General features: G+C 39.5%; 3 protein-coding genes across 3 annotated transcripts; 1 reads left to right on the top strand and 2 right to left on the bottom strand.

Moving 5' to 3' along the window:
* The first annotated feature begins 1,025 nt into the window (after nucleotides 1-1,025).
* On the top strand, nucleotides 1,026-2,700 carry LOC145224245 (small nuclear ribonucleoprotein-associated protein B-like). The gene is made up of 4 exons (XM_080090702.1): nucleotides 1,026-1,163; nucleotides 1,322-1,384; nucleotides 1,721-1,918; nucleotides 2,133-2,700. The coding sequence occupies exons 1-4, from the start codon at nucleotides 1,047-1,049 to the stop codon at nucleotides 2,370-2,372; spliced, it is 618 nt and encodes a 205-aa protein (XP_079946828.1). The 5' UTR covers nucleotides 1,026-1,046; the 3' UTR covers nucleotides 2,373-2,700.
* Nucleotides 2,701-3,112: 412 nt separating this feature from the next.
* On the bottom strand, nucleotides 3,113-8,144 carry LOC145224244 (protein rolling stone-like). The gene is made up of 3 exons (XM_080090701.1): nucleotides 7,976-8,144; nucleotides 7,365-7,665; nucleotides 3,113-4,097 (listed from the first exon to the last, which is right to left on the bottom strand). Exons 1-3 carry the CDS (start codon nucleotides 8,060-8,062, stop codon nucleotides 3,544-3,546), a joined length of 942 nt encoding a protein of 313 aa, XP_079946827.1. The 5' UTR covers nucleotides 8,063-8,144; the 3' UTR covers nucleotides 3,113-3,543.
* A 3,576-nt stretch (nucleotides 8,145-11,720) lies between these two features.
* Nucleotides 11,721-12,479, bottom strand: LOC145223549 (pyridoxine/pyridoxamine 5'-phosphate oxidase-like). The gene has a single exon (XM_080089956.1). The coding sequence runs from the start codon at nucleotides 12,477-12,479 to the stop codon at nucleotides 11,721-11,723; it is 759 nt and encodes a 252-aa protein (XP_079946082.1).

Below are 12,479 nucleotides of genomic sequence, written 5' to 3'. Positions count from 1 at the left end.
TAAACAACTATCATTGCCCTGTGTTGTATCTGCTTTAAAAGATCTTGTTTAAAGTTGACTTCTTAATAGGTTGGAGTAGCCCACCATTCTTGTCATACCGTTTTTATTTTGGTAAATGCCACGCAGCATCCTATGTCAGGGACGAACAAAATAACTTATTTGCCAACGGATTTTATTTATTGAGTTGAATTTCTTAGTCGCAGTCCAGAAATTTTGTCCAGATTTTTTTTATTTGACATTGACTAATTCAGGGAGTCGAACCGCTTGTCATATGGGTTCAGGTTCGGTTCGGGTTCACTTGGTTTTGTTTTTAGGGGTTCGGGTTCGGTTCGGGTTTTTAAAAATATATATTTTCGGGTTCGGGTTTTGTTCCGGTTTGGGCAAATTATCAGGTCCGAACCGGTTTGCGGTTTTTAAACCGGTTTAAATTTTTATTCATTTTAATTTAATTCTACCCATCATCTACCTGACCTTAACAAACTCCAAAATAATTTTGCCCGTACACTGTTATTTTTGACACGCCCTATAAGTGTTATAGCCTATCGCGTATTCTTCAGTGCGCTGTTTTGAACAAAATCACAAAATTTAAAACAAACTGCATTTTTTACTGGTTCGGTTCCGGTTCGGGTCCAACGCCCAACAAAATATGCGGTTCAACTCCGGTTCGGGTTTTCAGAAAATCGTAATTAGCGGTTCGGGTTCGGTTCGGGTTTAATGAAATTAACCGCTCAAACCGGTTCGCGGGTTCGGGTTCAGTTCCGGTTCGACTCCCTGGACTAATTATCAGTTTTTGTACAACTGCCGCCCAATCGGTGTGAACGTATGTAACAATGCGCGCCGGTTTAGATTTCTTACTTTCACGTAACCTAAGTAGTACAGTATAAATTTTAACACTAGTTTAATCATTATGAAGCAATTTTAATCCAGTAAAAACTTTAAATGTTTATGCAAACCAAAATGTTGCAAAAAATGTTTTACTATCTACATGTATAGTATTTATTTTACCGTGTTTTTATACCTACGGACTTACACATGCTCCGTCGGTTATGTCAAAATATCACGCTTGTTTTCACAAAAATTTTGTTGCAGATCAGCTCCAAGCAGTTCATGTTTTTTACTGGTTTGCTTTTGTTACCAGTTTTTCCCAATATTTCAACAAAATGGTAAGATCAAATATATGTTATTTTGAGATAACGTTTGGGCAGGTTTACTGCTGTATTTTGGTTTGGACATGTTGTAAAAAAATCTTAAACTGTAAATTGTTGACATAAATTTGACTGTGTTACTGTATCGAGCTCGAGCCACATTTATTGTTTTTTAGGCTCCACGTGGAGGTTCAAAGTTAAACAACCACATCAACTTTCGCATGCGATGTATCTTGCAGGTGATTCTCACAAAAATTGCACACAATAATGGTTAAGACTTGAGATACAAATATGTTAAAGAGCTTAACATGCCCCTTGTTCTGCTGTAAGGATTTGTTTCGATCAACATCCCATTTGCTTTTTTGCCAATAAATGTACATGATATTAAAATGATTTATGTTAAGCTATCATACCTGTGTAATACTGCCAATGATGTATAAAATAAGTAGATGGTTTTTCTCTCTAATTAGCTAAAGTAATGTTTTTAAATATACAGTTCTAAGTATAGTTGCAAACATCCTTTTTAAAAGACAAGGTTGTATTTTGGTCTTAGAAAACATTTTTCGTGTTATCAGGATGGAAGAACTTTTATTGGAACATTTAAAGCATTTGACAAGCACATGAATTTGATTCTTGTCGATTGTGATGAATTTCGTCGTATTCGCCCAAAAAAGGGAACTGCAGACCGTGAAGAAAAGCGAACATTAGGTCTTGTTTTACTCAGAGGAGAGCATCTGGTTTCAATGTCAGTAGAAGGCCCACCACCTTCAGGAGTAAGCAAATTGTTTTATTATTTTTTAAATTTTAATTTGTGCACAGTGCATTAAATAACATGATATTTTGACTTTTTTAGATGTTTTTTTGCTTAAAAAATGTTTGTTTTTAATAGGCCCAATTATGTTGTTAATAGCAGTAGTGTAACTGTATTGAAAGTTTATTTACGTTTCGTTGAATGACAATAACAATCCGTTTTGTTTATACATGCAGAAAGGCATGGGGGTTCCTGGCATTCCCAGTCGAGGTCCGGGGCAAGGCAGGGCAGCTGGACGTGGTATGGGTGGTCCAGGTGGTCCAACACCAGGTTTACAGGGACCCATGCATGGTGTTGGAGGTCCAGCCCCTGGAAGTATGGCCCCACAAAGAGGAGGGTTTGGTCCTCCACCAGGAATGCATCCCCCACCTCCAGGAATGGGTCGTGGCGGCTATGGCCGTGGATTTGGCTACTAATTTGCAACCAGAAAGGCTTTTGGGCCAATGTATCAATGGCAATTATTTCATTGTAGCAACTGCACTTTGGCTTCTATGCCAAAGTTTAAATTTCAAGGGCTTTTTCAGTACCCTTACAAAAACCATCTACTACTTGCTGGGTAGAGAAATGGTTAAATTGGCAATGTTCCTTTTTTGATAGGCTGCCAATGTTGCTACATTGATTACTTTTCTGCTGTGATATATCTGGCCGGAAAGACACTATCACGGAAATCGTGAAATTCAATTTTGAAATAAACTTTGTTTGTACAGCTGCATCTCTATCTTCTGAAAGAATTGAACCCATTGATCAGTTGTGTTTTGTGTATCGCTGATAGTGAGTATTTGAGAGAATTAACAACTAATGGACCAGCCTTTTGGGGGTAAGTTTGTTACCAATATATCTACAGGAATAGAACAAGTTGAGTACTTTATCGGTATCAAGTATCTGTAGGTCTGTTGCGCAGTACTATATGCTCATTGTTGATCGAACTGTAATTCACTCAGTAAAACTTCTAAAAGTGCCTAGCGTTATCACGCAAACGATCTTTTCTTTTCGAAGGTGCGAACTGCATAAATTGAAAAAAGAGGCAACTAACTTATCATCACGTTATAATGTCCCAAATATGCCTAAAACAGCGCCAAATTCTAGTGCGAAATCTTCTGTGCTAGGCCAAGCAAGGCGGGGACCGAAAAATGCAGTAACAAAAACGCCCTCCAAATGTGATCCGGTATAATAATGTATTGCAACATAAATTAACAATGACGCCGAGTTTTTAAGGGCACAAATAAAATAAAAAAATACAATCGGCAAATTAAATAATTTTCAACGAATAACAGACCCACAAGTCAATTAGGACAGGTAAATGAGAAAAGGCTGCAACAAACCATTTTAAGGCGCTCAATTATCAACAACTGTTAACCAAATTGTAATCAAACAACAATTCTTGGTTGGTAAAATTGCGGAATTCGTTTTGGGCAACAAAATCAAGAAAACGTAACTCAGATTTTGCAAAACGACACAGTTGGGAGCCGGCTTGGAAATTTTAAATGCCCCCAAAACTGCGTCCTTACAAAAAACGTAGGAAGCAAACGCGGTTACGTGGGGCAAAATTTCGTAGTATGAAATCCAATGAGCCTTCATAATGTTTTATCAGTAAACCAATAACTGCGGAGAATCTTCTTTCTCTTCATCCACAACCGACGCGTTTCTCGTCTCTCGCTTCGTCCGGGAACTAAAAAAGCGGACTATTCGTTGTAGGAAGTACATGCCAGTGTGAGTGGCTGGTGCAATGAGAAATATCATGCCTATGCTGAACGCAATAGCCCACTTGGTGTTTCTTTTCCAATCCACAAGTTCGTACAATGCTGAGTCCACGCCTGTTACATGGAGCACAAAGAGAAAAGTACAGTAGGCCACTGTAAATACCGAGACATAAATAAAGTGCAGTAGTCGTATGGGGATACAGTTGAGAACGAAATCGATGAGAATGAGCAATGAGTTAACGAAGTGCAAGTGAAAGTTGCCAGCTGACATCTGCTTGTCACCCGAGCTGTTGTCCATCTCGAAAAAGGAGTAGAGTAACGTCACTGCCACGGAAATACTGAGCGAGGTGACGTAAAGCATTGTCGTTAGGCCGTGATACCACCGCAGCCGCACTTGCATGGAGCCAGGCAATGTCCCGTCCGACATGGTAATGGCTGTCACTGAAAAAGGTGATATAATCGTTTTGTCAAAGATGTTGTGTAGTGTTGCAGTCGAAATGTAACTTTGGGCAAAGCTGACGGAAAGTAGGTTAACAGTCTTACGGAAAGTAGGTTAACAGTCTTTTTGCAAATTTATAATTGGACATTATTATGGGTCCCCTTCCCTGAAGGGGACACATATTGATTTTACTCGAATTGTTTTTCTTTTTTTTTCTTCCCAAAGTTTGTCCGACTCGTTTTTCCATCAAATGTTTGATGGATTTGGCTGAAATTTACACAGATGGTAGATATAGTTATGTAGATGTGCATCCCACTTTGTTTTTGTTGATAACCCCAGTATTTACCCCGCTAGCCCCCTAAAATGGGTATTTTTACCCGGAAGTTTGGCGGATTGGGTTGAAATTTTGCAGTACTATTGATTGAGTCATTGCGGTTTTTATATATTTTTTAGTTTGTGTGTCGAACCCAATTAGTTGCCCTACTAGCCCCCTAAAATGGGTCAGTTTTTTAAAACGTTTAATAGGACATACTTCAAACAATATCTGGGGTGAATCTAATTTTATAGTTTGTATTCTACATAGTATTATTATTTAAGCCCAGTGCCGATCACTGTGTTTTACCTTACAACACCCGACTTTCTCATGGTTATCTCTTGAATTGCATTATTTTCAACTTTGCATGTGTGGGGACCCACAGTGTATATGCAAGGGCAATATGTGCTAAGCCACCCTTCTAGTTAAAAACCAAATTGCTAGCGATGTAAAATAAGCGTATTAAACCCCATTTTATTAAACAGACGTTTCGACAAAAAGAATTGTCATCATCAGTGAAAATATAATGTTTTGCCAATTGTTTTTGTCGAAACATCTCTGGCAGTTTGGTTTTTATTTGAGCTACTATTTAGGCTAAGACCCTGTCTTGTGTATAGCCTACCTATAATTTGACAGTTTGCCACCCATGTTCTCATAGCAATATAAGCCAACGACGTAGGATTGCCATGGCTAACTGATCTAGCGAATTAATGGAGTTGGAGTCAGTTTTTTGTGACACGATTTTAATATGCATTTTCTACCGGTCATCTAACGGCCGCCATGTTGTCACTTCCTGATTTTACGTGTCAACATAGGATATCCTACCTTTCCCTGCTCCTGCGTTTAACTACAATATAACTTATTACACGTTTGGGCTTGAAACATCCTTGTTACGTGAAATAGGATCCGGGCCATGCAGGAAACGTGATGAGTGTCTTTGCATGCTGCTATAATGGTACTATTGGCAAACTGCTGGCCGGATCTGTGTGGATGTGCGTAACGTAATAATGATCCCTTGATTATGCACGATTTCGAAACGCATATAGGCTAATGAGAGGCTAACAAAAATTTTGATACGAGACTTCACTAGCCTACCCGTAAACCGATCTTTATGACAAACAGAAAAGGCTGTTAACACAAACACTCTGTTGCCTTTGGAACTCTAGTCATCTAAAATTGGCCTGACGGGCAAATTGTCATGTAACTAATGTTCGTTTTTTAGCTTTTAAGTGTCATTACAGGGTTTTGATTTGTTAAAACGAACTCTTGCTGTCGAATAAGCCAGATGTTTCTGTAGCCTTCCAAGATATGAGACCAGAGTGTTGTGACTAGTGCTGAAAATCTGTTTTATTTTCTTTGTTTAATTTTTTATATTGTATTATCCTTAAATTTGCAGCTATTTACGCTGCTTTGGGATGGTAAAAAAAGAAAAACACTGGCGCTTTGGCAATGTGGGTAGGCTATATAGAGAAAGAGTAATATTGCTCCGACAGTGTGAAAATATGAGAGTTAGTAGGCTAGTTAAAACCACCAAAACCAATAGATTTGTGAATAGTAAGATTTGTTTAAAAAACTCTGTTTCATTTCGTATGAAAATTTAATTATTCGTTCGTCGTATTTTGGGGTCCATGTCGATCGTAACCCTGCCTATAGGCTATACTAATTTAAACTACGAGCCGCCATTGTCAACATGGTTCCCCCAAAAGTTACCGAAAGGATGGACAAGCGAACATTTATGTAACTTCCTGGACATTCGTTCGTATTGAATAACCACTACTTATAAAAATATTAGTTCCTTCCTTACTAAGCTCCCAACAAAGCGATTTGCATCCCGTCCAAACGTTGCACGCAGCCTGTTTGTTGCTTTAAACTGCTTGGGTGCAGCCAAATTTACTAAATGTTGTTTGAGGATGTAAAAGTTTCGTTTACCAGCTTAGCAAATAGGTTATGTGCTAAGCGTTATAAGTAAATATATACCCTTAAAAAACAAGACGCCACCGCCACCAATAGCGTAAGATGATTGTCCGACATGCTTATGACATTATGGTTAGCCTACTATATTACACTAATGGTTTGCAATTTCGGTTCATGCATTAGCGCAGTTTTTGGTGTGGCCAACAGCTTTGTGACTTTAACTTATCGGTTGCATTTATAACACTGCTTCAAGGTTACCAAAGTATGCAATTCAATATTTTCATAGCGATGATACTTATATACGTACGGTCATTTTATCTAAAACAGTAGTTGACATTCTTTTCAGGCGATCAGTGTATACACCAAACATATTGCAAGTGTGCAAGATAGTGGGATGCGTCATGAAACGTTTTATCCGGTGGAAACCGACACGTATAAGGACAGAACATGCTTGACCAAAATGCCTTGAAACGTGCCGATGTCAATATAAAGTTATTTAACAACATCTTTCGTTCGGCAATGCTACAAAGTCTGCAAGGTTATAGCCTAAATGTGACTAAATGTAAAAAAAAACTTGACGTCAACAACGTGCAGGTAAACAAGCGTGTCAAGTTCATCCCTGCCTTATGACCGTGTAGGTTTTGTGCACCTATGTACTGGGACATGTCCCTTGTGTTGTCCTACTAACGATCACTTTTACTGGACGTGTGTTCAGCAAACAATTTGCATTTGTGTAATATCGCGCATTTTCCAACTACAACATATTCATCTTGTACCATTGTGGGCTCCCTAAATGTCAACAAAGTAAGAGTGACGGATGAGAAGCGTTTCTGCTTTCCGGAAATTGTGGGCCTTTGCTGATGATGCGGAAATTTTATTAAACCTACAAGCCATTGCTTAGTGCTAATTTATATTACCCGTCACACATTATATGGTAATTTGGCAAAGATAATCCAACACTTAACCCGGGTCGTTTCAATTTGAAATAAAAGGAAAACTGTTTGCAGCAGCTGAAAGGTGGAAGAAATTACAAAACGTTTACCTTCCTGTTCCTTGCAGTCACCCGTTAACTTTGATGCGCTTTCAGTCGATAAGGACGAACTGGAGGCGTTGTTGCTGCTCACACAACTGCTGTTAGCTTGCCGCATCTTCCACACATAGCGTCCCGCACAGAAAAACGCGAAGCCAAAAAATAGAGAAAGTTGGGCCTCATTCCAGTGCGACAGATAAAGGCAGAAGGAGCCTTTATTTTGGTTCGTGGCGAAATCGACAATAAGGAAAACGGTCCAATATGAGAACACAAGCGCCCGATATGCGAGAAACTTCCTCTGCCCGATGTTCCACTGAAAAAAAAACGAAACAAACCGAGTCAATAGAAGCTGGTTTCGTCTATTGTTAGTTACAGTACAATATCTGCTGGTCAATAAACCATTTGCGACTATGCGTGTACTTATGACCACATGACAGCAACTCCATTTGAAATGACACTGTGATTAAGAATCTGTCGCAAATCCACCCACTGACAATGTAACAATGCCTTCAGGCGCGCGAAGTTGTGCTTAATGACATTGTTAAGGTGCGGAATAAACTATGCATGGGAAAACTGAAAGTTCCAAAACATCACAACTTGATTATAGCGACTAAAATTCTTACCTGAGACCGTGCAAAGTCCTCCACTTGGAAGTCTATGAAACCAAAACATTTTAATCGGCATTCCTTCTTCAGGGATTGGCATGTCATGTTTGTACAATTTCACTCGCTATTAGATCACCTATAACTGTACCAACATTGGCAACGCGCACCTTTAAAATTGGTGTAATTTAGATTTTTACCTTCGCGACTGAGCGCGCTATAGCTCTCATTAAAGGCGTTTACAGGTTTTCCTTGTCACTTTTTAGCATTATCTTATTCACTGTAGTGGAACCATTCCGGCTCCTATGGTAAAATCATATAGATATCTTAAGGTAGAAGTTGGCAAATGCTTTACAATACAAGATAAAGTTTTGGCTGTTTATTCTATAACTGCAAATTTAAACAAACTAAATCATCGAAAAACATGAGCAAAGGACATATGATTAGTCTGGTATAACTATTTTTTCTGGTATGGTAGCAGCACATAGTTGTTTTGAGGTAGAAGTTTGCAAATATTTCACAAAACAATGTACGGTTTTGGCTATTCATTCTGTTACTCCAGATTCAACTAAAACGAACTATCGGTATACATCGCACTGGAGGACATATGTCCACTCCCTCTCTATGTATAACCTATATAGTTTTACAATATTTTGCCGTGGTCATTTAATGCAGTTCGGAAACGCATATCCTGTTTCTCAGGCTGTAATGACTCAAAACGGTCGCGTTTTTCAATAGTTCAAAAAAGTTAGCACGAGCTGGCGTTTTCGTTTGTTACTAACGTATTTGCGTCAGCGTGACCTTTGGTAACCGTCTGACACGCCACCAAGCCAAGTACGCTGTCTTTATTGTGTGATCTGGAGTAACCTACCGGCTAGTGTCGGCGCTAAATGACGCGCTTCCAGATAGTGTTTCATTCATGCGTTCAACATCCGGCAGATTTTTTTGCTTGGTCAGGAAGCACTTTCACGCTGAGCCTGCTGCAACACCAACCTAAACACGACAAAGCTCAGGCACCAGTCGACAAGGCTCAGGAGCAACGATTATGAACATGTATCCTCCCGTCTTCTCCTTATTATGCCTTACATTTGTCTTTCTCAAGCTACAACGGCTTCGGTCAATTTTTTTGGCCTTGTTGTTCACAAACGCTTTGCTGTAAATTTTTTTCGCGTTCTGTCGCCGACACAAAAGTTCGGACCATTAGGCAGCGTAAGAAAAAAGCGCCCTGCGTCGGTTTACGTTTGCATCTTGCGGTTGAAACTAAAGTGTTCGACGTCGACGTAAATGCGTGATACGACAGCTGGGCGCTGGAATCAAATCTCGTTTAGCTTTGAAGCCCGCAAGTGCGTTTCACAAAATTGGTTTCATGCCCCAAAATAACTCGTAACGCCGGGCGGTGAACTCTACGCAAGTAAGGAATGCGAAAACAACGGATGAGCGCCTCCAGTCTCTTTTCCGACCTTTCGGAAAATCCAGCAGCTCCAGTTTCGTATAGTAGAATGGCGTACCACGTTTTTCCCTAAATCATTCGTTAAGAGCGGTTTCAACCTTTTATTGGTTTCGATAATAGTGATAAAAGACAATGTAAGTTTCTTCTTGTTTATGTGCTTTTGTTTAAAGTGTGTTTCAGCGTTTTTCATCACGAACATACAAACAATTTTAAACCCGAAACCAGTAAACGTCGCAAACAAAATTAAATACAGCGCATACGTTATTAAGAGTGTCTGTAGCAGCGAACGTTAAGACAGACAGGAACTGGTTTCGATTGCAAATTATACCCATAATGCATCCGCCATCAAACGGCTTCGTTTCCTGTATGGAAGTCGACACGATAAAAGGAACACGTTCACGCAGTGTTGCCTTCTGCTCTTACGGACAACAATATGTGCTAAAATAACTGAATACAGACAACTCAAAACAGTTATTAATTATTCATAAGTGGACATTTTGGTGTTTTGTAGTGACAGGACACACCCAAAAGCAAACGAACTACAAGTATTTCCAGGTAAAGTATAATAAAAACAATTTTCTTGACCCAATAGCAAAAACCGTCACCGTAAATACGCGGTGTCTACGAGTTTTGTCTCACTTTAAAACATTAACTACAATTATTCGAAAGGTACCAATTGAGGTGCGTTGCCATCCAAGCAAATTTATAATTTCCTCATTAGAAAGCACCGCAAAATGCACACTTCTTGTACAATACGAATACTCGTTGAAATTTGAACAAACTGGCATTTAGCTGTCTTAATTGTTGTTGTTACTTTATTTGCATCCGTTTACATTTAAATAAACCATTTGAATTGTTTCACAAAAAAGTGTTATATTTCACTGACATTTTTTTAGAATCGCGAAACGTTTTTTTAGGATTCTTTCCTTTGAAACAAGTGAAACCCTTTTCATCAGATTTACTTCATGGTTACAAAACTTTTTCTATCATAACGCTGTGGTTCCCAATTTGTTTGCAGCAATGCACACATTCATACATTCTAGGAACGAACATCTGGGTAAAACTTTAACTTAATACTCTCTAGAAATTCGCTTCAGATTTGTGCATTGATAACTCACCTGGACTCGTCCCATGTATACATCGGGGAGAGTATTTGAACCCGGATTGAGACCACCGTTGATAGGAAGTAGTATCTTCATGCATGCGTATAGCCTGCTTCAAAGGCATCATATCTACGAAGTGATTTTAACTTGAGTTCTCCAACACCACAGGTATTTCTCCACAATCCCATACATAGTACAGCAACCGCAAGTATTTTAGATTGCATGTTTTCCGCGTTTACTGTACTATTCAATTGTGTGACTTAAGAAAACAGTCCTTGTAACTTTAAAAAATGGAGGCAATTTCGCATTTATATCTTGTACAGTGCACATTTCAGATTGTGACATCATTTTGTATTTTATTAGATCGTGTGTTGAACTATAGGACCCTTTCGTTTTCTTGATCAGCACGATTTTTTATTTGCCAATTGTGTAACATTTCTGCAGAGGATGAAAACGGTGGCAAAAATATATTGATCATCAATGTGTTTTTCTTCATGTAAAATCACCGACTAGATTGTTTGATGTTTGGGCAGACTTTCCAGAAGTTATATTAACCAGCTATTTAATGGACGAAGCGAAAAACATTAAAACACGGTGAAAACAGCAGTAGAAAAACTGAACACTTTTTGGATAGACGCGGATCAATCAAGGCGCGAGATCGAATAAACAAACACTGATTGCGTCATCCATTCTTAACTGTAACGTGACGTGTATGAACGAGATGCGTTTGAAGAAACGTATAGTGCACTTTTGTATACATAAACGAAGTTACTTCAGGCATTAAATACGAAACGAGAATAGTAAGTTTCTATTGTAGTCTGTATGTCAACTTCGCTAGCTTTTTACTCCTACAAATGTTTTAATTGCATTAACACCGCAAATGATTGGTCTAAAACGAAAACAAAACCTTAAAAGCCGTATCATCAAATTCGCTAGTGCATTATAAATGACGAATACTGATAAATGACGCGCGCAACCCATTTATCAGTTAGTGAACGAAAAAGACAAGTGAAAATTCCAGTAAAATATGCACAAACAATCATATCAACCCATGGGCCTACGTATATCTCGTAAATCTGAAGCTAAGACCGATGATTTTCATGTGCGTTTCTGGTCATGTGTGTCTTGTGAAGAAATGGTGGGTGATCTTGCTCAACAATCGTTTGCCACGGAGCTCTTAGACAGCCAGCACACGATAAGCAAGCAAACTTCGTCATGGATAAACCCTATCGAACGACCAGCTACCCTCATCGGCTGGGTCCTTTTTTGTAAAGATAAATCGATCCGAAAGACTCGTCTGCTTCAGTTGCATGAATTGCACTGACGTTGGGATAATGACATAGGTGGTGACATGCTCGGGTTGTGGGACCTCCTGGTCGCCAAACTTTGCCATTTCCTCCTGAAGTTTCTTTTCCGCACTCTCCCAGTCTTCCACCGGCTTCCCCTGCGCGCCCGCAAGTCGCATCCCGACCTGGAAGGGTTTAGGCCATCTCTTGAAAGGTTCCTCATTGTTTTCACACTCTTCCACGATGCCCTCGATCCTAATGGTGCGCTGCAACTTGGACCAATAAAAACAAACCGCTGCACGTGGGTTCTCCTTGATTTCTTTCACTTTTTGAGTTCCATCCACCGTGGCGAAGTACAGTCCGCGTTCGTCAGAGTCACCTAGAGCCACTAACCGCACGCTGGGTTTGCCGCATGATGTCGCTGTGGCTAGATTCATAAAAAAGGGATCAGGCTCGCCTGTTTGGAAGGCCTCCATCATCCATGCCTTGAAGATTTCGAGCGGGTGTTTTCCGCCTAGGGCTTCCTCGGTAAGAAGGTTGGGATGTTTTGGAGGTCCTTCGGCTTTGGTGGAATTTTCTTTCAGTTCTTTGGATTGATCGTTGTCTTTATTTGCATGGTTGTGATTCGATGCGGAATTAGCTTCTGTTCCTAAGTTTTTGTGCATTTTTCTTTGTCCGTTTCCCAT

Source organism: Phallusia mammillata, chromosome 4, assembly GCF_965637545.1.
Source record: "Phallusia mammillata chromosome 4, kaPhaMamm4.hap1.1, whole genome shotgun sequence".
In the NCBI taxonomy this organism is placed as follows: Eukaryota; Metazoa; Chordata; class Ascidiacea; order Phlebobranchia; family Ascidiidae; genus Phallusia; species Phallusia mammillata.
The sequence above is the reverse complement of the archived record's forward strand: the minus strand, read 5'-3'. Positions and strand labels throughout refer to the sequence as shown.

Coding starts and splice junctions, on each gene's coding strand:
- LOC145224245 (XM_080090702.1), top strand. CDS start 1,047: ATGTCAAAATATCACGCTTGTTTTCACAAAAATTTTGTTGCAGATCAG. Junction 1,385..1,720: donor GCATGCGATGTATCTTGCAG/GTGATTCTCACA, acceptor TCGTGTTATCAG/GATGGAAGAACTTTTATTGG. Junction 1,919..2,132: donor AAGGCCCACCACCTTCAGGA/GTAAGCAAATTG, acceptor TTATACATGCAG/AAAGGCATGGGGGTTCCTGG.
- LOC145224244 (XM_080090701.1), bottom strand. CDS start 8,062: ATGACATGCCAATCCCTGAAGAAGGAATGCCGATTAAAATGTTTTGGT. Junction 7,666..7,975: donor AGGACTTTGCACGGTCTCAG/GTAAGAATTTTA, acceptor TTTTTTTTTCAG/TGGAACATCGGGCAGAGGAA. Junction 4,098..7,364: donor TGACTGCAAGGAACAGGAAG/GTAAACGTTTTG, acceptor CACCTTTTTCAG/TGACAGCCATTACCATGTCG.
- LOC145223549 (XM_080089956.1), bottom strand. CDS start 12,479: ATGGGAAACGGACAAAGAAAAATGCACAAAAACTTAGGAACAGAAGCT.